We start from the raw sequence: 27,083 nt of genomic DNA on the forward strand, positions 1-27,083 counted from the left end.
GTCAAAATTTGGAAAATGCTTTCCTAAAGATATGGGCTTTCAGTGTTTTTGAAAAATTTCTGGGCTACAAATCAACCTTAATGCAGACAGCAAGGAATTCCAAAGCATGGGGCCAGCAACACGAAAAATGCAGCACGATATTCTTCAAGTCTATTTGATGGAATGAAAGTATATCTGAGGTCTTTATCAGCAGGGTGAAAGGATCTAGATGGACGATATATCTCAATGAGCTCATCATGGCCAAAGGAGCATCATGACTCACTTTATATATCAAAAATCAAATTTTAAAACAAATATACTACAGTATAGGTAGCCAATGTAATTTGGACAAAAATAAAGGAGTGATGTGTTCATAAGGAGTCAGCCTTGATATCAACCGAGCTGCAGCAATTCTGGGCCACTTGTAGCACATGAAGATGACACAAAGGTCCAGATAATATAATATAATTTGTATCATAGTTTAAGTTGTAGATGAAAAGGCAAAGAAGAGTCTATCCATATCTGTACGTAACATGTCTCTCTGAATGGAAATATTGATTTCATCAAACAAACTCACTCAGGGTAGGACTATGCAGCACAACAGAAACAAAACTTGAGTCTTACATAAATCAATTAGCAGTCATCCATGCTTTAATAGCTCTTAAACATATACATGGATAATCAATGGCTGCAGCTATAGGCAGTGTTCACCCAAGTCTTAAGTATCTAAAACCACTGCCACATAAAATAACATCCACTATCAAAAGCTTCTCCCCAAGACTTCTGGCATCTTGGCCCCTACCTAATAATGTCTCCCACCCCTAAAACAAAACTCTCACAATAGCCCAATCACAACTGAAGACATCACTGATTCTTCACAAGCAGGAGGGAATCAGTTCCCAATACTGGCCTTAATGCTAGTTTATATTTGGTGCTACTATCAGCAGGAGAGAGACTGGTTCCCTTCTGATGGCGAAGAATTTGAGGACATCTTTGATAACAAGTGAAGGTATGGGGGTACAATATAAAAGGGACCAAGAAACAGATTTTTATTGGTTTTTTTTTTTGGGGGGGGGTAGTTTTGTGGGGGCTTATCATTGTCTTTGGTGGAGATGTGGGATTTTGGAGATCATTATTTCAGTTGGTGGGTAAACTCAATATATGTTCACAAACCTTAGCCTAGTCAGTAGGAAAGTAGAGCTGAAGAATCTGAGTCTTCCAACAACTGGTAGGTTCTCAAAAGCAGTGTTTATTGAAAACAACTAAGACTCGACATGGGACCATGTTTCAGCTTTAAAAAAACTCTTCCAAATCATAGGCAAGGTAATATTTAAGAAAAGTATCTGGAAGTATGTTCCTCGCTCTTCTTAGCATTAGTAAGCCGAAACATGATCCCGTGTCGGGTCTTAGCTGTTCTCAATAAACACTGCTTTAAGAACCTACCAGTTGTTAGAAGACTCATTCTTCAACCCTACTTTCCTACTGACTTTGCGTATTCTGTATGGGTTCCTTTGTTCCTTATTTCCTGTGTCTGTACAAACCTTAGCCTCTCATATGATCAGTTGATCCCACAAAGATACTGCTACAACCATTCAGAAGCTCACATATTTGTCGTCACTTGTGAATAATTTCTGTTTCAACACAATTTTGAATGGTATAGCTGTATCTTTGTGGTATCAACTGATCGTATGAGAGGCTGAGATTTGTGAATATAGTATTGCCATACTGGGACAGACCAAAGGTCCATCAAGCCTAGTATCCTGTTTCCAGCAGTGGCCAATCCAGGTCGTAAGTACCTGAATGTGTATTGAGTTTACCCACATTGAAATCAAGCACTCCTGATGTAGGCACTTGCATTAACATAGCCTTTTTAGTACTGTCATAGTAATGCTAGTATTTTGTGCATCACATCAGTTTGGTACTTGGCTGTTAAAACCTGGTATACTACCAGCATTGAAAACCTCATAATAATACATTGCCTGCCAATTTTAATGCCAGTTAGTTGACAGACCCTAAATGTTAGATTGTGAAGTTATCTGCTTAGTGCTAGAGATGAGCATGAATAATTGGGGATGATATATTGCACATACATGAAGCATGATCACTGTGTGCTTCAGCAGTGCCTGCTGTACATAGTATATGCATGGGACCTATATTCTTGTTTTAGAAACTGCGTAATCTGTGCCTAAGGACATAGTTGTTCTATGGTTATTTAAACAAAACACATGGGATATCTACTTCCTTCCTATCCAGAAAGGATTTGCAGCAATTCTATACAGGCACTATTTTTAGATAACTTGATTCCTTTTATTAGCCTCTCATATCAATCACTGATCTTCACCTAATGTGCAAATGAGCTAAAGATAGTGTTGTGCTAGCTAGGTAGGTCATGAGGTTAAGACAGTGCCTGAAATCCTGAGATGAGTTATTAATTCAATGGCTTGCCTACAATTCTCAAGTGAATGATAGCTAACTGCCCGAGGTTTGGCAGGTCTACCTGAGGCCCTGTAATAGTTATCTTAAATATGAGGGTACAATTTCCATGCTAGGAAGGGACAACCTGAATATTACAAATTTCACCTTGAATTACCAGTTGTTCCTCCGCGTTCTCCTTTGAAGAACTGCAGCTGCAGTTTAACATCCAAAGCCCATCTAGGAGGTAGAGGTAGAAGTGAAGTGGGTTTATCTTTCACTTTTCAGCTTCTACTGTTTTATTTCTTGCAGCTGGCACCCATCTTGTTGACTTCCAATGTCCATGCTGTCAGGAGGTTCTAAGCAAGGCCACTTAGATATAGAGAAATCAAGAAGCATGCAACTGCCCTGGAGGCTGCCAGAGATTACACTCACTTAGTTGGCAGCAGACAGCAAGAGGAGGGGAGGGGCATGGCACACTCGGCCTGCTATTGGATTAATCAGTTTACCTGGATTCCAATATAGCTTGAATTAAAAAGACTCCTAGCTTTGTCAAGCCCCAGCTGTGTCCATGACAAAATATTACTGGTTTGGTGTCATTTGAGGTCTCTTGATTGTATCCATGTTAGAACAGCAGAGGGATCCTGTGGTCAGGATTGGAGAAAACTGCAAGCTTTCTTGGGTGCCAGTATGGAACCACAGTAGGTACTACAGTTCAACGTCAGGAATAGAAAGTTGCTCAGGGACAGAAATTTTCACCCATCCCTGCCTACCCCCCACTGGAATCTATCCCGTCTCCACTGGAATCTTCTCCATCCACGCAAGTAATCTCCTCTATCCTCCCTCGTCAATGCTATCAACCAAATCCATGAATTGTTTTAGTGCTATTATAATTGCTAAACTAGCTTAGAAACACAAGGAAAGGATAGGTAGGCTGGCCTGGCACTACACTTCTACGAGAAACCTGCAGGACCTGCGTCCTTCCCTGCAGGAATCCTGCCGGGCCTGTGTCTATCCCTACAGGAGTCCCATGGACTGGAGGGATTCCCACAGTATTCCCGCTTAACCCCTTTCCTGTGCAGCTGTCTATCAGGAGGCACTGAAGAGCTGCTAGTATTATTACTACTACTAATCATTTGTATAGTGCTTCTAGATGTTTGCAGCACTATATGAGAGACAGCTTCCAAAGAGAACCCACTACTGGTATAGCAAAAGGTGTGCAAGCTGGGATTGAGGTGCATCATGTTTATTAACATTTTTGATATACCACCTGGGCTGACATACAGACACAGCGATTTACATAAAACAATAGAAAAAAAGAGAAAAACTACTACTACTACTTATCATTTCTATAGCACTACAAGACGTACGCAGCCTGTATACTTGAACATGAAGAGACAGTCCTTGCTGGACAGAGCTTACAATCTAATTAGGACAGACAAACAGGACAAAAAAGAGATAAGGAATTACTAAGGTGGGAATGATAATAGTATGGGTACTGAACAAGTGAGTAAGGGTTAGGAGTGAAAAGCAGCTCCAATTTAAATAGGAAGTATCAAATATACTAAGGTAAGCACAAACAGACACCATTTTATTATTGATAATCAGGAAAACACACCACAGTGCTCAGAGCAACTATGTCTCCTCATAAGCCAAGGCACAGAGATGTGTCTTCAGCAGGGTTTTGAATTTTGTAAAGGAACGTTCTGAGTGTATAGTTGAAGCAGTGGTTCTCAACCCTGTAAGTCACATGCACCTGGGAGATGTGTCAGGGATCCAGCATACAGCAGCTGGGATTTTTTAAAAAACTTTGCAGCATAACTGACTCTCTTTTCCCCTTTTCCTCCCTCCCTCCCCACCTCCCTCATGGAACCAGCACCATTCCCTCTTCATTCCGCAACCCTCCTCCCCGAGTCTAGCACTGTTTTCTCTTCTCCCTCCCCTTCCCCCCCAGGTCTTTCAAACCTGCTTCTATAGTGGCTCCTGCAGCAGTAACAGGCTGCCTGAGCTGGCGCCTGATCCTTCCCTCATCCCACCCTCGCATACAGTGGAAGTTCTGGTCAGGGGGTGGGGCACGACAGAGAGAAGGATCTGGTGCCAGCTCAGACAGCCTGTTATCACAGAAAGGGGTGCTAGATTTGAGAAGGAGGGTTGAGGGAAGAAGTAGGTGCTGCACTCAGGACGGGGACTAAGGGAAAAAAGGGAGTATGCTGGACTCAAGAGAGGCCTGGGGAAAAAGAGTGGTGTTGGACTTACAGGGGAGGGACTGAGAGAAAGAGAAATTGGTGCTGGACCCTTAGCAGGCTTTCACTTTTTGTATGCAGTTTGCCGCATACACAACATGGAAAGATGCATGGCATTGGGAGATGTGTAGCCAGGTCTCCTGCACCAGGCTGGGTTTCTGGAGTAAACTCTTCTCTCTGAGCTGCTGCCCTGATGAACACTAAGCTGCACTTTTATGAGGGTGGGGAAGGGAGAGAGAGAAGGCACAGGGAACTGCTGGACCATAAGGGGAAATGAGAGAAAGGGGACATGGTGTTGCTGCAGCATAGGGGTTAAGGGAAGGGATAGGAGACAGGGAATTGCTGGACCATAATGGGTAAGGGGGAAAAACCTAGATACAGGGAGTTGCTGAACCATAAAAGTGAAGAGGGAGAAAGGGGACAGAAAGTTGCTGGACCATAGGGGTAGAGGGGGACAGGGAGTTACTGGACCATAAAGGTAGAGGGAAAGGGAGAAGGGACAGGGAGTTGCTGGCCCATAAGGAGGAAGGGGAAAGAGGGGACAGGGAAATGCTGGACCAAGGTGTCGAAGGGAAGAGAGAGGGGGCAGGGAAATGCTGGACCATAGTTGTGGAGGAGAGATTGAGGGGGGGGGGGCAGAGAGATGCTGGGATACAAGCATGTAAGAAGGGAGAGTGAGGGACGCTACTTGGTATGTTAGAACCATGTGGAGGACTGAGAAGTGAAAATTGAGGGGAGAGACAAAACAGAGAGAGAAAGAGGAACTATATCATAGACAGATATAGTGAAGGAATAGAAAAAGATAAGAGGAAAGTGGAAAAGGACAAATGGACCGCATATAGAGGAAAGAGAGCAGAAGACAGAGAGGAAAACAGAAAAGAAGAACTGGGACCAACATGCTTGAAAAATAAAATACCCAGACAACAAAGGAAGAAAAAAAAGTGTTTTTATTTTGAATTTGCTTGGTGGAATATATAAGCTTTAGGAAATGTGCATCTTGGATGTCTTTGTTGGGTTTTTTTTTTCAGTACAGAGGAAATGCATTTTTGTTTTATATTTTCTATGTTGTAATACACATCTAGTTTGACTTCTTGGGTTTCCCAGTTCAATTTTTATTTTTACATTTCTAATTTGTGATCCCCTGTTCCGTATTTGGTGTGTGACCAAGGTGTGGTATTTATTTATTTATTGTTCACTTATATCCCACATTTTCCACTCTGTAGGCACAATGTGGCTTACAAACATTAAATATTCTGTATTCTGTTGGCAAGTAGTTTCTTCTGCGCAGAACTCTGTAGAAGTCCCACTTGTTCTGTTGTACCAGTGGTAGGTGTATTGGTATTCTAGGGCCCTGTGTATATTTGTAGTGCTGCGTGTTCTTAAGTAGGGTTCTTGTTGTTTAAAATCATAGGAATCAGTGTTACTGTTCTATGGTAGATTTGCTACATGAATGTTGTGTTAGGATTTTTTTCAGATTTTGTGTTATTTCACAATGTGCCTGGTAGAGTAGAGAGATTTATTATCTATTACTGAGATTTTATTTATTTATTTGTTGCATTTGTATCCCACATTTTCCCACCCATTTGCAGGCTCAATGTTGCTTACATTGTTCCGTCATGGCTATCGCCATTCCAGAGTAAAAGATACAATTGTTAATTACATAAAGAACATGGGAGAGGTGGTGGAATTAAGCAATCAGGTATAAAGAGATCACATTCGAAATAACAGATCAAGCTGTAATAATGTGGAGATAATGTGAGAATCAGAATTTTTGTTTTTTGCTTTTATTTGTATGGTAACTTCCATGGAGAAAATATGTACTTATGATCTGCACCTGGTGGTGGTGGTGGGGTGGGGGGGGGGGGGGGGGGGGGGGAGGGATAGGGTTTTAGTGGATGCAAAACATGTTTACATTCAATATATAAGAACTGATATTCTGTATCAGACCAAAGGTCTATAAGGGTCATGTATGCAGTGTGTCACAGATGCGAGCATCACCCATCAAGTGTGTCCTGACTCAAAAAGATTGAGAACCACTGAGTTGGAGGAAGGTCAGTGGGCTGTGACTCCGTGAACAAAAAGCACTGCAGAAATGTGTGATGGAGCTGCAGAGCAGATAGAAGTCCCACTGCTTGAAAAAAGAAGGGGGTTGGGGGTGAGATAGGGTTTATGGTGTACTAGCAGAGTTGTCTGGGGGTCTCTCAGTAGCAGAATACAATACACAGTTCAGGGCACTGCTTTGGGTGAGTATGATGTGGACTGAGTGCAGGAGCTGCGTGAGGCATCCCAGTATGAGTTTGGCTGAGGAGAATGAGAGATGGATAATAGAAACAATCTGAGTTGCAGCACATTGGGTGGTGTTCTGTGCAGGGCCACCAAGGGGGGGTAGGGGGGGCAAGATTACCCTGGTCAACCTCCATGGTGGGCCCAGTGCCGGCAAGGCTTCTGGAGGCAAGCAGGCAGGCAGGCAGAAGATTCTGCTCCCTTGGTCTGTCTCTTTCCTGCTCCTGTGTACGGGGACCGAGGTGATTGCATAACCTGAGTCCCAGCACATAGGAGAAGGAAAGCGATGGACCGAGGGAGGAGCAGACTTGCAGGAAGGTAACGGGGGGGGGGGGGGGGGGGGGGGCGACGACACAGTGGCAACGGCCTGACTGGGGGGGGGGGGGGGGCAGCCCTGTCCCGGGCCTGGCTTTGTCTCTTGGCAGCGCTGATTCTGTGTAAATCTCCCATGGCCCATATCCCTTTGGGTAACACTGAAATTTCTTCCTGTGTTTCAGGAGGCACTCGTACAGGACAGGGCAGGATATCGAGAACTGTGGGACATGTCGAGACTGCGCCTGCATTATATACAGGTAAGAAGCTCCTTTTTGTTAGTATCAGCACAAGTCCTCAGTAATTGATCTTCATTTGTTTAGATATTCAGTAAGCAGCAGTTACAGATCAGCAAAACTATATACTCCGTATTTGTTGTTTCAAAATATGTTCAAGAGACTCATCCCTAATTTTGGAACCATATTTAAAAAATATCATGAAAGCGATACACACCATGCTGATTTCTGGTTTTGCCTGTTCTGATTTTTTTTACTCTTTCCTGGATTGTTGTCACTACAGGCGTACTCCAAACTAAAAACAGAAACCTTAATGATATTCTCTCTAAAGTGCATAGAGAACCTCTAGCTACCCCACCCCCCCACCCCCACCCCCTGCAAAGCGCTGTCCAGCTATTATACACTTCAAATTGTGCAGAGAGCTGCTGTTTGCAGAAGCGACTGGCCCTCTGAGCAGCTGAGATGATGGAATGGCTGCAGTGGATCTGGAGTTTAGAAAAGGACTGATAGTTCCCTATGCACCTGACAGAGAACATTACTGATAAAACAACCCCCAGACACAACTCTGAAATTGCTGGTTTTAGCAATGAGAATGCAGATGAAATTAGTTTTCATTTCATTTATAAGACTATTCTCATGAGCACCTGCTGTTTCTTCTTTTCTGCTTGACAAAAGTTTGCTTTTCCCCACACTTAGGCTGGTTGCAAGTGTGGGGAGCTGAAAGCTGAAACAGGGGTGTCCTGTCACCTAGCTCTGGCAGATCAGGAAAGGATGCACCTTAACATTTATATTCCATCTTCTACGTGCAAAAAGTATGTAAACATCTAATTTTAACCAGTAGAATGAGCAGATGCAACCTGACAGCAGAAAATTTAATGGTCTGAATTTAGCAGCTTGGCTAAGCACTAAAAAGCCTGCTTAGAGTGCACCAGTGACTGTAAGTGATATGCACTGGCTGAGGCTCAGGAAACTGAGGTCTCACTGGGTCTAACTGCACTGTGTAAAGTAAGATGGTTGTCTCAATCCAGGACATAAACCCCCTCATTCTATAACAGGGTGTTAAATTGAAGTGCCATTTGCATGCTTAAATTTATAGAACACTGCCATTACACAGATATGTATACATTTGCATACATAAAAGCTAGTAGAACAACCTAACTGCTATTCTGTATTACGTGCTACAAATATAAGGGACTTCTATTCCACTACGGTGAACTGAAAGGTGGCCCGTGCTACCTTTAGTGTGGGTTTCCCACGCACTGTGGCCACCTTTAGCACACCAGTAAAGTGGCTGCATTTGTGGGGGATTTTTTTATAATGGCCACGCACTAATTTCTCCATTAGCATGTGGCCATTACCGCAGAAGCCCTTACCGCCACCTACTTAGGTGGCGGTAAGGGCTCCCTTGCTACTCCTATTCTCTGCCCACGGACACACCTCCCTTGCTGAAAAATAAAAATATTTTTCGGCCCAGGATTAATGCACGCTAAGTGGAACAGTACTGCAGGACTCCTCAGTGTATCTCATAGTGCTCTTTTAGTGGGCGGTAGGCCCTCATGAGGCCTATTGTGTTTAGTAAAAAGGCCCCCAAGTGTGAATTACAAATCAAAAGAGACCAATAATCTCTGAATAATACAATAAATGAAGCTTAAAAACTAATGACACAATATACAAATCAAACCTGCAAAACTTTCTTAAATAAGTAAGGTTTTAGGCCCCAATATTGAGACAGCAGAAGTTAGATTGGCTAACTCTTGCTGTCACCAGCAAACCTGGAAATTAAGTGCTGGGGCCGTATCCAGCAACCAGCATTGAATTTCTGGGGGGGGGGTGGGGGGCGAGGTTGGCACCGCAAACATAACCAGTTAAGCCGATATTCATCAGCTGACCATAAGTACATAAGTAATGCCATACTGGGAAAAGACCAAGGGTCCATCGAGCCCAGCATCCTGTCCACGTAAGCGGCCAATCCAGGCCAAGGGCACCTGGCAAGCTTCCCAAACGTACAAACATTCTATACATGTTATTCCTGGAATTTTGGAGTTTTCCAAGTCCGTTTAGTAGCGGTTTATGGACTTGTCCTTTAGGAAACCGTCCAACCCCTTTTTAAACTCTGCTAAGCTAACCACCTTCACCACTTTCTCCGGCAACGAATTCCAGAGTTTAATTACACGTTGGGTGAAGAAAAAGTTTCTCCGATTTGTTTTAAATTTACTACACTGTAGTTTCATCGCATGCCCCCTAGTCCTAGTATTTTTGGAAAGCGTGAACAGACGCTTCACATCCACCTGTTCCACTCCACTCATTATTTTATATACCTCTATCATGTCTCCCCTCAGCCGTCTCTTTTCCAAGCTGTATAGCCCTAGCCTCCTTAGTCTTTCTTCATAGGGAAGTCGTCCCATCCCCGCTATCATTTTAGTCGCCCTTCGCTGCACCTTTTCCAATTCTACTATATCTTTCTTGAGATGCGGAGACCAGAATTTAACACAATACTCAAGGTGCGGTCGCACCATGGAGCGATACAACGGCATTATAACATCCTCACACCTGTTTTCCATACCTTTCCTGATAATACCCAACATTCTATTCGCTTTCTTAGCCGCAGCAGCACACTGAGCAGAAGGTTTCAATGTATTATTCACGACGACACCCAGATCCCTTTCTTGGTCCGTAACTCCTAACGTGGAACCTTGCATGACGTAGCTATAATTCGGGTTCTTTTTTCCCACATGCATCACCTTGCACTTGCTCACATTAAACATCATCTGCCATTTAGCCGCCCAGTCTCCCAGTCTCGTAAGGTCCTCTTGTAATTTTTCACAATCCTGTCGCGATTTTAACGACTTTGAATAACTTTGTGTCTTCAGCAAATTTAATACCTCGCTAGTTACTCCCATCTCTAAATCATTTATAAATATATTAAAAAGCAGCGGTCCTAGCACGGACCCCTGAGGAACCCCACTAACTACCCTTCTCCATTGTGAATACTGCCCATTTAACCCCACTCTCTGTTTCCTATCCTTCAACCAGTTTTTAATCCACAATAGGACATTTCCTCCTATCCCATGACCCTCCAATTTCCTCTGTAGCCTTTCATGAGGTACCTTGTCAAACGCCTTTTGAAAATCCAGATACACAATATCAACCGACTCCCCTTTGTCCACATGTTTGTTCACTCCTTCAAAGAATTGAAGTAAATTGGTCAGGCAAGATTTCCCCACACAAAAGCCATGCTGACTTGGTCTCTAGCGGCCAAAGATAAACCTGCTATTTATGTGACTCTATCTGGCCGCTAAACTTAACCGTTCAGCCACTGGAAAACGGCCAGTAACTGGCTAAGTCACGCGACATAGCAGCTGACTGGGTTATTCAGTGGGAGATAAGCCAGTTATCTCCTGCTGAATATTGGCGGATAGCCGGCTTGAGGGTATTTACCAGCCAGGTGCTGTCCTGGTCAGTAAATACTTTTCAATATCGAGCAGTTAGTCATTTACGGAATTTTATGTTAAATCATTTTTATGGTGATAATATCACTTGTACAACTGTTCAAATAAAAACAAACAGAACCCCCAAATGTCAACAATACTACCAATATCACCTAACAGTTTTACTTTTTATCCCCTCCAACTCCCACCCCATCCCTTCCCGCATCCAACACTCACCCACAATCAAATTGGAGGGTCGTGCACAATGTTGCAGCAGCTAAAGAATAAACCCGTCCACATAACCCACCACAAAGGGCCTTGACTCTTATGGCCCCTTGCTCGATACTGCTGCCTCTAACAGGGATCATCTTCGTCATCTTCAATTTTGGGATTGCGTCAATTTGGATTCAATCATAGTTGTCAATGACAGAGCAATTTCATCCAGTATATAACAATACCTCATAGCCGTGCAACAGTAAACAGTATCAGTTACAGGATGTTCTGCACCCTCTAAACACAAGTGCAAAACCCCCCAGCACCTCCGAATTCTAAAACACAAACTTAACCTCTCCCATCTAATCCCTCCCTATGCACTCACCCCAACCCCTCTATCTCTCCCCCCCCCCCGGGGAATCACCATGGTGTACCAATCAGCAATTCAAAATCCTGCTGCGCGCCACTGGGGTCAAAGAATCCCAGAAAGGTGCCCACCGTCTACAAAAGGCATCACCTTTAGGTGAGGCTAGATCCCCCACCCCCCTACACTCCAGTGCACACAAAGAAATCATCCTAGACCTCCACTGCTGGAGAGTTGGGGGCTCTGCTACTATCCATTGATGAAGTATAACTTTCTTGCCCATAAGGGTCGCTCTCTTCAAGAAGGGTTTAAGCCCCACTACTCCAGGCGTCAGCAGCTTAAAAAGATCAAATAGCTGAGAGGCATGGGGCTTCCAATTCACTCCCCAAATCACCAACACATGCCTAGCCACCCGCCTCCAAAAATCCAGGACACACGGGCACTGCCAAAACATGTGCCCAAGGCCCGCAGAGGAGCGAGCACACTTCGCACAAGTGTCATCTGTCCGCATTGCCACCCTCATCGCCCTATGCGGGGAAAATACATGCGCATTACAAATTGTAAAGAGTTCTCTCAGCGTCACATTCTCTGTCACCCTGGGAATATTCAACACATAAGTCTTTAGTTGTTCCCCCCGAAGTTTCAGGGTTAACTCATTATTCCAATGGGTTGCCAATTTTTCATAATCTACCTCACCCAGCTGCTCTCTCAAACGCGAATGATAATACTTTAGGGGGACTGCCGATTGTGCATCTAGGGCAAACACCTCCAAAAACCTCTCCCACACCGCTAATTTCAGGGAGTCGGGGGGGATTGACCGGACATAACGGCAGAGCTGATACCAAGCGAAAAAAGTCTCCCACCCCCCTTCCAAATTCCAACCGCCAGGCTCCCAACGTCTTCTTTTCGCCATCTTCTGAAAACAACTGATGCAAATAATGAGCCCCTCTGGCTCTCCAGGCCGCAAATGAGCTGAACTCGAGCCTGGTGGGAAATCAGGATTACCCTGTAACGGCAACAAGGGTGAGAACCTCGACGAGAGCCCAAAAAGGCGACACACCCACCTCCAGGCCCATCGCAATGGTAATAACAAAGCTGCATAAGGCTCAGGTACCTTATACTCACACGGCCGTGCATGTAACACGCACTAAAATGTATCGGTTGCAATAGCTGCCGTTCTTCCCCTGAAAGGGTAAAGTGATTCGTACCTCTGAGCCAGTCAGATATGTGCCTCATGTTCCCGGCAACAGACAACAACTTAACATTTAATAAGCCCCAGCCCCCCTGGCCCCTAGGTCGATAAAGCTGCGCTGCCGCCCATCCGTGACCACTTCCCCTGCCAGATACAACGCGCCACCAATCGAGTCACTAGTCTTTCATCCTTCCTGATGAGCAGTATAGGCACCATTTGCAAGATATAAATCCACTTGGGCACCAACACCATATTATACAGTGCCACTCTACCCAGACCTGACAACGGCAGCGATTGCCACACCCCAAGAGAGGCCCTCGTACTGACACGCAGAGGCTCGACATTTAGCTCATAGAGCTGCGTCAGATCTCTTGGTATCCACACCCCAAGTATTTTAATGGGCCCGACGTCCAAGACAATGGAAATTCTCCCTCCCACCGGGTCCGTATATGGTCCTGTACCGGGAATGCTGCTGATTTTTGTAGGTTAAGGGTAAAGCCAGAGAAATAACTAAACTCTTCAATTTCACCAAGAAGGGCCGAGATCGACCTGCCTGGGCTGCGTCAAGGTCACCAAAATATCATCTGCAAACGCTAATGTTTTCAGTGAGAATGTTGAAAAATTCACCCCTGCAACGTCTGCGTTGCTCTGGATATATTGCAATAAAGGCTCCAGGTATAAAAGAAACACTAAAGGGGATAGGGGGCATCCCTGCCGAGTACCACAGGACACTTCAAAAGGGGCTGTGCATGTTCCATTTACCACCAAAGACCCTCTTGGCTTTTCATAAAGCACCTCCACTGCCTTTCGGAACCATCCAGTAATCCCAATATGGTCAAGCACCGCAAACAGATAGCTCCAACGCACTTTGTCAAAAGCCTTTTCGGCGTCTAGACTGACCAAAAGCAAAGGCTCGTTAACAACATGGCTCCGCGCAATAGTCAGACACACCTCCTCACATTCACTGAAGAATGTCGTCCCCTGACAAACCCCACCTGTCCTTCCCCAATCAGCGCTGGCATATGTAGCGCTAGCCTATCTGCTTAGACTCTGGCAAGATCTTCAGGTCAACGTTTATCAGGGAGATCGGCCTGTAAGAGCCAGGTAAGTCCGCGGTTACCTGGCTTAGGAATCAGAGAGATCAGAGCGTCGTTCGAAAACCCAGGGAATGAACCCTGTTGCAGCGATGCTTCAAAAAACGAGTAGCGGGGCCACAACTTGTGGAAACATACACTGGTAAAACTCAGCCGAGTATCCGTCTGGCCCAGGCGCCGTGCCTCTCCTTAGCATCTTAACCACTCGCTGAATCTCATTTCCCCTTAAAGGCGCATTCAATTGGGCAACAACCGAAGCCGAAAGACGGGGAATTCCCGAATTCTCTAGATAGTCACTCATGGAGGGCCCCTCCTGAGGGCCGGCGACGCATACAAAGCCGCGTAATAGTCATAAAACAGCTGCGCTATCTTTGAAGTCTGAGTTCCCTCTGTCCATTAGGGCCCATTAGAGATGATACAAAACGATTACCCCCCCAGGTTTTGACAAGCCGCGCTAACAGCCTACCCGATTTATTCCCAAACCGATGAAATCTAATAGAACGGTTTTAAAACAGGTGTTTTTTAGTACGTTCATGGATTAGGGCGTTTAAAGCCACCAAGGACGATAGATCTGTTCTCGAGTCTGCGCCGAAGGGGTTGCCATATGCACCCGTTTGGCCTCCTGATATACCCTCTCCAACGGACCAATCCCTGTGAGAGATGCCTGGATCGCGCTCACATGTAGGTTATAATGTCCCCGCGTAACACAGCCTTAGCCATTTCCCAGTATAACCTCGCATCAGAAGTATGGCAGGCATTCGCATCAGCAAACAAAGACCCTTTTTTCTGGAGATAATCCTTAAATTCTCATCCTCACCAAGTAGGAGGGGAATCGCCACAACCGCTGTCGCAACCGCGCCTCCCAAGGTCCATGTCTACCCAAATACGTGTGTGGTCCGAAATCTCCATTGGGCCAATCTCCGACTGCACTACCTGCGAAAAAGAGGGCAGACACCAAGATATAATCCAGTCTGGACCACGTGCCGTGCGCCCGTGACAAATGTGTGTAATCACGCGCGTTGGGGGTTGCACAACCGCCACGGGTCCACCAAGTTCAAGGCTTGACATAAATAAGGCAGGCCCTTCCCTCCTCCCATTACCGTCCCCACATTTGGGCCTGAACGATCCTGTTGCACATCCAGCACCTGATTGAAGTCTCCCACTACCACCCAAGGCACCTCTGCGTGCTGTATTCCTAGGTGCACTAGGTGTTGGAAGAACGAGTGATCATACACATTAGGGCCATAAACATTTAAGAGATAAAAATCTTGCCCCATAACGTTCATCCGCAACAGAATGTAACGTCCATTCCTATCACTTTCCACCACTTGAGCGTGGCATTGCAAGCTCTTATGTATCAACACAGCCACCCCCCCCTTTTTGCCCTTGGCTGACGCAAAAAAAGCAGTCCCCCACCCACGCTGTTTTAACTTTGAATGTTCTACATCAGACGAGTTTGGTCTTGTAAACAAGCAGGGAGGACATTGTGACGCTGGAGAGTAGTTAGTATTTTTTGTAGTTTAATAGGGAGGGTGATACCACACACATTCCAAGAAATTAATCGTCGGCACCGGTAACTTAGCCAGGATCCCTCCTCATCGCTTTAATCAAGGGCCCATTCCCTTATAGGGTCAGAAACTCCCAGGCGCCCAGCCCTCGCCCAGAAGTCCACAACCCCAGGACACTCCCAGGAGACCACTCCTACCCAGCAGCACACTCATCAGCAGTCCATTCCCCATTGGACACCATGAATTCCCTATACCTAACCCCCCTCCCCCCTCCCAACCCCCCCCACCCTCCCTCCCCTTCCCCACCAACTCCCAGTTCCATTCTTCTCCATGTCACCATAGAGAAGCCTGTCTGTGATCACGTAATAACACCTAGAGAAGTCCCCCTCACTTACAATTCTACCCCGCACGCATTCCTAAAAATGCCTAAGCCCTATCAGTTATTCACCCGCCTCTCGCTCCTCACCTAACACTCCCCACTCCTATAGCCTTACTCACACCTAAACAAGTCCTAGGCACTGTCCCGCCGCTCCCACCCCATCTTCCATACTAGAGATCTTCATCACCACTGATTGACGCCCCTCCACAAACCACCCACAATTCTAGAACCATATTGCACAACCAAACATTAACAGTTACATGCTTTAATATTCCCAGATTCCTCTTCTTTAAACATTTTCAAAAACCTTAAACAGCAAAGGGGTGAATGTTTAATAGGGAGAAACATGTTCTTCTACCCCATAAGTTTAAAATCAACTGAGGATGAGCGAGGGTGAGAGGGCAAAGACCCCAAAGGCTTAAGCTTTCTCAATAATGGCACTCTTGCCTTGCATACCTTCCGTTACCCCACACCCCGCCCGCTCCCACACCCCAACAATCCAGTATTGGAAACCATGGTTGTAACAAAATGAAAAAGGAAACACCTGAACAGGCATGGTTTCAGTCTTATCTAGCAAACATCCAACACCTTTACCACCAACTCTTCAGGGGTAACTTGTTCCTCCGCGATCTCCCGCCACTGACCCGGCCTCACCCAGCTTGATCATTCTGCCACGTGCTGCACAGGGACTCCATTTAGCCAGGCCATCGCACTCCCTGGTGTATCATGAGTGCGCCACTGACCATTATGCCACACTTTTAACACTGCGGGATAGCGGACTTGAAATTTATATTTCCTCTCGATCAAGCGAGAACAGACTTCAGAGTACTGGCGGCGCTTTGCCGCCAGTGCTGCAGAATAATCTTGGTATACCGCACTTGCACTCCCTCATAGGTAACCTCTTCCTTGTGCTGCCGGTAGTATTGGAGGAGTGCCTCTTCTGGGCTGAGTTGAGGAACTTAACAATCACTACTCTAGGACGTCCTTCGCCGGCAACGAGCAGCTCCCAGGCGATGCGCACGCTCAAGTTTCACCGGGTCCAGCTCCTCGTCCCGCGCAACCATCGGGCTCATCCAGCGTTCCAAAACCCGACGCAGAGATCTTTCGGGCACTGTCTCAGGTATGCCCAATATTCGAAGATTATCCCGGCGGGACCTGTTTTCGAGATCCTCTAACTTAGTTTGTTGTTCCGCCACCAGCTCCCGCAAGCGCGTCAGCTCACACCATTCCCCTGGGCGCCATCCTCCAAATCGGACACGTGGCACTCCAATTCGCCGGTCTCCGGGTTAATTCGGCCGTGATTTGCAAGATCCCTGCCAACTGCTCCGACAGCTGTTTGCAGTCGCTGGTTCCAAGGCAAGCACTACCGCCTTGGTAAGTTCCGTGATAGCAGCCTCCGTGCAAGTAAGCTGCGGGGCCTGTCCTTGATCCGCCATCTTGTCTTCGGCGGTCCTGGAGCGTTCTGACCCTTTTTTTGCTGATTTTGCAGCCCTCCTGTTGTATGAATTAAGATATTTGTCCATAAGACCCACCACTGCTCTCACGAGTCAAATGCAGGTTAGGTGGGGGTTTTCAATTGCGATGTCAAAGGATGAGGATTAGGACCCTCGAGCAGGAGGCAAACACGTCTGTCTCCTCTCACTGCATCATGTGATCTTCCCATTTACGGAATTTTAAGTAAGAATATTCACACCTAATCAGCATAGGGAGAGAGTTCCAATGTTTAACTACCAATAGGAAAAGATGCATCTAAAAATGTTTTGTAGCGACTCTTTTTTTATAGAGGGGAAAAAGCTAAAGAAGAATTCAGGCAGGCGGACCCAGGCCAATCCCCCCCACCTGTTACACTTGTGGTGGTAAATGTAAATGAAATTGAACACGAAAAAACTCAATGCTTCATACTAACCTCCCAATACAATACAACAAAATTTACTACTATCAATACACCTAAACTAAACTGCCAATTTCAGAAAATTTAAAAATCCTCGGAGAGTAACAATCGACCGCCACCTTACACTGGAAACTCACGCGAACAACACAGTAAAAAAAAAAAAAAAAAAAGATGTTCTTCTCCATGTAGAAGCTGAAAAGAATAAAACCATTCTTTCAAGATTTGTCTTCCGCACCTTGGTACAATCACTCGTATTAAGCCATCTGGATTACTGCAACTCATTATACGCAGGCTGCAAAGAACAATAATGAGGAAAACTTCAGACAGCCCAGAATACAGCGGCCAGACTCATCTTCGGAAAACCAAAATACGAAAGTGCAGCACCACTACGCAAGAAACTACACTGGCTCCCACTTAAGGAACGTGTCACCTTTAAAATATGCACATTAGTGCATAAAATCATTCACGGTTGAAGCCCCAGCATACATGTCCGACTTAGTAGACCTGCACCCAGAAACGCCAAAAAATCATCCAGAACTTTCCTCAACCTCACTTCCCTAAGTGCAAAGGCCTAAAGTATAAAGGACTACACGCTTCAACCTTCTCCTACAAGAGCACGCAACTCTGGAACGCACTACCACGCGGCCTGAGAGCGGTCCACGAGTTGACAGACTTCCGCAAACGATTGAAGACCATCTCTTTGACAAAACATACCGCAAGGAGCAAACATATAAAACCCATAGATATCATAACAATGCCTCAAGATATTACCCCACGTACTCCACGTCCCCGTACCCTCCCACTCAATATCTACCCACAGATAAAAACTGTCTACCCCATCGCTCACTTGCTATTATTTGATCAGCGTAGCAACTCCCCCACACCACATCCTTTAGTTTCCACGCCCCTAAGGCGACTGATCTGATCTTGTCATCCTTAATTTGCTCACAATGTAACCCATAATCGAATTGTAATGTAATGTAAGAAACTGTATTCCCATCATTTACAATGTATTGTAAGCCACACTGAGCCCGCAAATAGGTGGGAAAATGTGGGATACAAATGCAACTAAATAAATAATAAATAAATAAACCACAAACCCACTGTACCGACATCTAGGTGCCCCCCTTCACCCGTAAGGGCTATGGTAGTGGTGTACAGTTGTGGGTAGTGGGTTTTGGAGGGAGTTTGAGGGGCTCAGCACACAAGGTTATGGCAGCTATGTACCTGGGAGCAATTTCTGAAGTCCACTGCAGTGCCCCTTAGAGTGCCCGGTTGGTGTCCTAGCATTTCAGGGGGACCAGTGCACTACGAATGCTGGCTCCTCCCATGACCAAAGGGCTTGCATTTGGTCGTTTCTGAGAGGGTGTCCTTAGTTTCCATTATCGCCAAAATCAGAAACGACCAAGTCTAGGGACGACCATCTCTAAGGACGACCTAAATGTCAAGATTTGGGCGTCCCTGACCGTATTATCAAACAAAAGATGGACGTCCATCTTGTTTCGATAATATGGGTTTCCCCGCCCCTTCATGGGGACATTTTGTGAGGACGTCCTCAGCAAAACTTGGGCGTCCTTTTCGATTATGCCCCTCTAGGAGCCTCTCCTGGCCATTTAAATAATTTTGAATATCAGGTTCTTAGTGTGAAATGGCGCTTAAAATTAGGTGCTTAAAGTAATAGAATGAGGGAAAACATATGTGCAAAGGTTGTAACCTCAGAATACCAAGAGCAACAGGTATTACTTCTGTGGAGAATTTAGCAAACATGCTATGACTGAAGAAAACATAGACTGAGTTACTACTACTACTACTACTACTACTACTACTTGACATTTCTAAAGTGCTACTAGGGTTACACAGCGCTGTACAATTTAACATAGAAGGACAGTCCCTGCTCAAAGGAGCTTACAATCTAAAGGACAAATGTACAGTCAATCAAATAGGGCCTTCTAGATTTCCTGAAAGGTATAAAGATACTAAGATGGATAAAGACTATATTTCCCTTATCTAATCCAGTTCCACTTCTGGTTCCTTCCCACTGCTTGTGTCCCTTCTCTCAGCTTTTGTCACCTGCCCTTCTCTTAGGTTTTCTTCTTTCACCCAGATTCTCATTCTCTCAAAGCCCGTCTCCCCTTTCCCAATCCCTCTCCCTACCCTCTTCCACCTCCTTTTTCCCTTAAGCCCATGACCCCTCTCTCAGCTCTACTTCCTCTTTCTCAGCCTGCATACCCTTCTCCTTCTGTCACCTTCTTGCTCCCTTCCCAGCTCATCATTCCCTCTTTCCCAACTTCACTCCCTCTTAAACCTTTGCCCTTTCCCTCAGCTCTTCTTGCAGTCTATCACTCGTTTCACATGATGATGTAATAAGCCATGCATTAGAACTCTGCTGTGAGTCTCAGTGCATAGAGTTATACCATATAGGTTGGAAACAATTGTTATTCCCATGCAATACACCAATGGCATGCAATTGCCATGTAGTTAAAAATGGCCCGACAGAAAAGCAAAGCAAATCTGGCAAAGTAATCTGACATGCTTCTCTGCAATGGGCATTTTTGGTTCCCTTCCTGTCAGCACATGAGCAGGCATTGGTTGATGCACTAACAGGAATGGAGACAAAGAAAAAAAATAACACTAGTACCTGTAAATCCCTGGAGGGCCCAATAAGTTCTAGACTCACTCAATCCCCATCCCCACACCCCTTCTACCATGCAAACATTCCCTGGGGGTTCAGTGGAGTAGAGTGGAGTGGAGGAGTAGCCTAGTGGTTAGTGCAGTGACTTTGATCCTGGGGAACTGAGTTCAAGTCCCACTACAGCTCCTTGTGACTCTGGGCAAGTCACTTAACCCTCCATTGCCCCTGGTACAAAATAAGTACCTGAATATATGTAAACCGCTTTGAATGTAGTTGCACAGACCTCAGAAAGGCAGTATATCAATTTCCATTTTTCCCCACCTATGCAAACAGTAGACCAACTGGGAGAAAAAAATGATCCTCCCATCCAAGGCTATCCGGCCTAGGGCATCCTTGGCCTGGGCACCTGGAACAATGAGGGTCTCGATCAGACAGCCTCCAGTGAAGTGACACTCAACCCTCCATGGACCAATAATACTTATGTGATCCCAGGGATACGTCCAGATGTGTCCTTTTCATCCCGTCACCACCATCTGACCCCTAGAACTGTATATTAAAGTACCTTACTTGGCAAACTGACCCCCTAGTGGTGCCTCCTAATGTTTCACTGGGTGTCGGTGTCACCCAATTTGGAAGATAGTAATAGGAGAAGGAGGATGCTGCTGGACATCTCCGTGGGACCAGATACATTTAAGAGAATTTTTTAGCCTCAAATGTGTTTAAATGTAACTGGCTAAAATTATTTGGGGGCAATTTTATTTTCAGGGTACCTATTTTTTTTTCAGCTAATGACATAAGAATAGCCATACTGGGTCAGACCAATGGTCCATCTAGCCCAGGATCCTGCTTCCAACAGTGGCCAATCCAGCTCAAGCAGTGGCGATCAAGGTTGCCACTATTTGGCAGAAAACCCAAATAGAAGCAACATTCCATGCTACCAATCTCAGGGCAAGCAGTGGCTTCCCCACATCTGCAACTAGTGACTTTTCTTCTAGGAACTTGTCCAAACCTTTTTTAAACCTAGATGCGCTGACCGCTGTTACCACATCCTCTGGCAGCAAGTTCCAAAGCTTAACTATTCTTTGAGTGAAAAATGTTTCCTCCTATTTGTTTTAAAGTATTTCCATGTAACTTCATTGAGTGTTCCCTGGTCTTTGTACTTTTAAAAGAGTGAAAAATTGATTCACTGTACCCATTCTACACCACTCAGGATTTTATTGATTTCAATCAGTTCTAGGTCAGTTCCCACCAGACAGTTCCCACCCATCAATTCCCATCTGGACATTTCCCACCTAGGACAATTCCCACTGAATCAATTCCCACCACACCAGGGAGGACAATTCCCACCCATAACCCACAAATACAAAACACACGAGGGCAAGTAATCTCCCTCCCTATGCTCTTCCAGATGTTTGAGGGGGCCAGTAGCCATCACACCCTTCCCCCACAACATCATCTTTATACATTTCTTTCCCCTTCCAGACATGCAGTTTGTGAGCTGGAGGGGGGAATAATGCCCACCAACACACACCCCAAAACTAGGTTTCAACCTAATTCATTTTAAATCTGGGCTCTAAATGCCCCCCCCCCCCCCCAGGTTCCACCTTAATTCATGTTTAATCTTGAATCTAAATGTCATAAGTAAGTAAATAAATAAAATACATAGATAATACAAACTGTAGTTCATGTTTAATTTAAGATATAAATATCATAAATAAATAAGTAAATAAATAGATAAATACAAACTGCAGTACATGGGGGAGGCAATGTCCCCTCCCCCAAACTAGGTTCAACCTAATTCATGTTTAATTCAAGATACAAATATCATAAATAAATAAATAAATAAATAAATAAATAGATAAATACAAACAAACTGCAAGTGCCCCTCCCCACACACCCCCAACTAGATTTCAACCTAATTCAGCCCCTCAAAATGACACACTGATTATGATTTATGAAAAGTTACTAGGACATATGGGACCCAATACAAGAAAGGAAGCTATGGTCAGTAAAGAAAAAAGGCTAGGGTGGGTGGGAAATGACCGGGGGGGGGGGGGAGTCCCGGGGGGAATGTCCTTGGTGGGAATTGTCCTGGGGGAATTGTCCTAGGTGGAATTTTCTTGGTGGGGTTGGAAACCGTCCGTGTGGGAACTCGCCTGATACCATCTCAATCATATCTTCCCTCATCCGTCTCTTTTCCAAGCTGAAGAGCCCTAACCTCTTTACCATCTCCTCATATGGGAGGAGTTCCATCCCCTCTATCATTTTGGTCGCTGTTCTTGGAACCTTTCTAATTCCGCTATATCTTTTTTTGAGATACAGAGACCAGAATTGAATGCAATACTCAAGCTTCAGACCTACGGTTCTACAATAAGAGTACTAATTGGAATAATTGCTCCATGTTACAGAACCTAAAGAGTTCCACTTGAGAAATGTTATTTAAAAAAAAAGCAAAGGGTCAATATTAATCCTGTAGCAGTCAGTGTTTTGCTTAAGCTCTGCCTGCTGCATGGTGATTTAGACCTGAATATTCAATGTCAGGCAATATCTCTCCTGCCAGCTTAAAACCACGCTGAATATCAGCCCATTAGACTTTAAATCACGACACTACATAGATACATGAAAAAAATGGAAATTACAAATGATGAGAGCCAGTCATAGTAATGTTGCTCCTGCTGTGAGTAAATTTTACCAATTTATATTACATATTTTTCCTGGAAGAAATGTCTAAGTAAAAGAAGGAACTATAAAAGCTAAGCCATTCTGACCTAAAGCACTTTTACCCAGGGAATAAAAGGAAGAAAGAAGAAAGAAAGAAGTGACACTATGAATTACAGGTTACTGGAAGTGATCCCTGGCTTAGGAGGATTAAAACCCTTTGGAATGATTTAATGCCTGAGACTTACTTGTCCGTACCAGACTTTCTATTTCACTTGTTTTTGTCTGGTTACCCAATTTTTCCTTTCATATTCCTGAATTCTCCGCCCAGACAGCATATCCAGTGCCACAGGGGATCAGTCACTAACTTGAGGGCTAGAGGGGCACCTCCTTCTGAGACCCAGGAGCCAACTTTAAGAGTGATAGAGGGTGATAATGTCAACACAAATTACTCTTCCTTCGACACAGTGAAGACGTTTGATGAATACTGAGAGTCCTAAGGTATGCACTACACCCACAGATCTGATGACCGCACTCTTCGGCACTGACAGAGTCTGCTACAGTACTTTGAACCCCACTTGTAGATCTGCCCTATCCCACCTCTTCAGCCTCCTAGATCTGTGGCAGCCTAGAGGAGACAGAAGTGGTGACATGGGAAGCATATCAGATACTGAGGTTACTCAAGCAGTCATAGAGGAAATACCTATGGTGGTAGCCTTGCTCTCTCCCTCCTCACCCTCCATGTCTTAACCGCCTAAATCAAGAGGCCATATTGGACCACATGAAAGTCAGTCCTATATTTATGCAGTGTTGTTTACGGGGTAAAGTCCTGAATATCCATAAACCCAGATATTCAGTGCTGGTGCCCAGACATGTCAGTGGCTGAATCTCTACCTCTAAACTCTTGGTCAGTATACTAGCATCCTCTACAATGTGTGTGTTCATCTTATTGTTTGATTATATACTGAAAACTTGGTAGACGATTATAAGAACTAGGATGGCATTATAGGAATATGTATGTGTGTGTATGGGGTGGGGGGTGGAGTTGGGATGTAGGAAGGGAAGGAGGTACAAAGGGGTTTATTATGCTGTGGATACTGGGCTTTTTTTTTTGGTGAAGTGTGGAATCAAATGTTGAATATAATGGAATGATGTATCTTGGAGACAACAACAAGCACTAACTGGAATAAGGGTCTCATGCTGTGTACACCCATTCCTCATTCCTGCCTCACTCAAGAGGTGCACTGAGTCACTTGACCCAGCAGATGTCTGGGAAAAATGTTTCTAAAATTAAAGCCATCTCTGCTGATCAAACTACTTTTTATTCTGGTGTTAGGCTTTCACACAGAGGATCAAATAACGATAAAACTCTATTTCATTAAATGTAGACCAACCCATGCTGTGGAGGTGGTGTACCTCAGTACTGAATATTGATAATTAACCAACTCCACCCCCAGACTGCCCACAAAATATCCAGTTTATAGCAGTCTATGATAGTCATAGCAACATAGTAGATGACGGCAGATAAATACCTGCATGGTCCATCCAGTCTGCTCAAATGTATACACACCTAGTCTTAAGCTGTCCTTGCCATTCCAGGGCCTGGCACTTGCTTAATTTTTAAGTATTCTATTTGCTGTTGAGCACAGCAAGTTGTTTTGCATTCATTCTCTTCCAATTTAGGAATCCTTTGTGCTTACCCCACACATTCTTGAATTCCGTTATTGTTTTCATATCGATCATCACCAGTGGGAAGGCATTCCAGGCATCCACCACCCTCTCTGTAAAAAAGTACTTCCTAACGTTACTGTTAAGTCAAACCCCCCTCTCCCCCTGTAATCGTAATTCATGTCCTCTATTTCTATCACTTACCCTTCTCTGGAAAAGGTTTGTTTCCATATTAATACCTTTCAAGTATTAAATGTCTGTATCATATGACCCCCCATCCCACCTTTCTTCTAGCGTACACATATTCAGGTCCTCAAGTGTCTTCTTGTAGGTCTTTTGGCACAAACCTCATATAATTTGTGTTGCTTTTCTCTGAACCACTTCAAGTCTTTTAAGTACTCCAAATGGGGCCTCACCAACAATTTGTACAGGGGCATCAACACTTACTTTCTTCTGCTGGTTATACTTCTCTATGCAGCCTAGTATCCTTCAGGCTACAGACTCCGCCTTGTCACATTGTTTTTGACATCTTGAGATCCTCGGACACAATCACTCCAAGGTCTCTTTCCTGAGCTGTGCTTATCTGTCTCAATTCTCCAATCTTTTACATCTTCTTTGGATTTCTGCAACCCAAGTGCATCATTCTGCACTTTTTCACATTACATTTTAGCTGCCCGACCTTAGACTTTTCTTCTAATTGCTGTAGATCTCTTCTCATGCTTCTACTCCCTCTGGGCTGTCCACTCTGTTGGTAATCTTCATCTCATCTGCAAAACGGCAAACATTTCTCTCTAACCTTCAGCAATGTTGCTTATAAATATATTAAAGAGAATCAGTCATATTCAGCAGCACTAGGAGAGGAGATAAAATGGAACCCCGTGTACACCACAAGAAAATGAGTAAGTCGTTTAAGAAGATGAAGTGATTCCAAATGAGCAATTCTTCAAAAAAGACGAAAACCAATTAAGGACAGAAACTAGATAATCCTATCTCAACTAGTCTATTAAGAAGGTAAAGTATGATCCACCACATTTGGGACCCTCTTTGTACCAAACTGCACTAGTGATCCCGGTGCAGTGATATCGACCAAAACCAGCTTCATTAGCACTGCTGTGCAGGAATCTCTAGCACAGTTTGGTAAAAAGAGGCCCAAGATGCGGTACACAGTTTGAGAGGAACCACCAAGGTGACCTGACCTTTACCAGCACTGTGTGAACCTCGCTTATTAGTGATGCTAACATGGTCTAGGCTAGAGGCGTGTGCTAAGCATTAGTGCGCATTAACTATGTAGATGCCCATAGTGCATCTTAGTAAACAGGGTCCTAACTGAATAAAAGCCAGAAATCAGAAATTTTTTTTTAGAAAAACAAAAATGAACCAAATTTCCCTTGTCTGTATACATCTCTTATGGAGCCAAGACAAGTGCTTTCCAGTTTCAATAGTAAAGCCATATCCATTGTGCATCTTAGAAAGCTATTTAGACGCTCTGCTATATTTTACTTATTGGTATCACTAACCGTCTTTATGATGAGATTCGCCTAAGGCAGTGTACAGACATATTATAAAACTTTGTCAAATTTATCAAAATGACTAAGAAAACTGCCCAATTCTGTCATTGGATAGATTATCCCATGCTGCATTTTTAAAAATAATTGTATTGCTTACCTGTCTGATGATATACTTGCCCTACACTTAGAGAACTTTATTGGTTACCAGTTAGGGAACATTATCTGTTTTAAGTTGCTGGTTTTGGTTTCTGAATTGTTATGCTACCAGACACTAGTCTATTTACTGAAGAGTATTCTTCAGTATGAACCAGCTCGTTCACTCAGATCTTCTTCTCAATTGTAAACCACAAATTTAGCCTCCTGTCCAAAATTTTAAAAAGAGGAATAAGGCATTTAGCGCTCGATTCTATATATGGCGGGTAAATTAATGTGTGCTATTTATTTAGATTTTGCTAACACCTTTTTCAGTAGTAGCTCAAGGTGAGTTACATTCAGGTATTCTGGATATTTCTCTGTCCCAGGAGGGCTCACAATCTAAGTTTGTACCTGAGGCAATGGAGGGTTAAGTGACTTGCCCAAGATCACAAGAAGCAGCAGTGGTATTTGAACCAGCTACCTCTGGATTGCAAGACTGGTGCTCTAACCACTAGGCCACTCCTCCACTCCTATGCAATCATGCCTAAGCGTATTCTAAATTACTACTACTACTACTACTACTTGACATTTCTATAGCGCTACTAGAGTTACGCAGCGCTGTACAATTTAATAAAAGAGGGCAGTCCCTGCTCAAAGGAGCTTACAATCTAAGGACAAAATGACAAGTTGGGGTAGTCTAGGTTTCTTGAATAGTGGTTAGATGACAAAGGCGACACTGAGATTTATGTATGGTATTTACAATACACTTAGGCATAGTTAATGTGACTGAATCTATGGGGGATTGGGCATCCAAGTGGCAGATGAAGTTCAGTGTTGACAAGTGCAAAGTGATGCATGTGGGTAAGAGGAACCCGAATTACAGCTATGTCATGCAAGGTTCTGCGTTAGGAGTCACAGACCTAGAAAGGGATCTCGGAGTCATCGTTA

At 44.5% G+C, this 27,083-nt stretch overlaps 2 protein-coding genes across 2 annotated transcripts in view; one reads left to right on the plus strand and one right to left on the minus strand.

Annotated features, from left to right (window-relative positions):
- The window catches only part of LOC115461208 (dedicator of cytokinesis protein 2-like), a 1,592,043-nt gene that overhangs the window by 809,591 nt on the left and 755,369 nt on the right, over nucleotides 1–27,083 (minus strand).
- The window catches only part of LOC115461207, a 431,974-nt gene that overhangs the window by 207,213 nt on the left and 197,678 nt on the right, over nucleotides 1–27,083 (plus strand). Inside the window, exon 3 of the mRNA XM_030190874.1 lies at nucleotides 7,415–7,489. Within this exon, the coding sequence (XP_030046734.1) occupies nucleotides 7,415–7,489 (75 nt within the window). The remainder of the gene's footprint in view (nucleotides 1–7,414; nucleotides 7,490–27,083) is intronic.

The sequence above is a fragment of the Microcaecilia unicolor genome, chromosome 2 (genome assembly GCF_901765095.1).
Source record: "Microcaecilia unicolor chromosome 2, aMicUni1.1, whole genome shotgun sequence".
Taxonomy (NCBI): domain Eukaryota; kingdom Metazoa; phylum Chordata; class Amphibia; order Gymnophiona; family Siphonopidae; genus Microcaecilia; species Microcaecilia unicolor.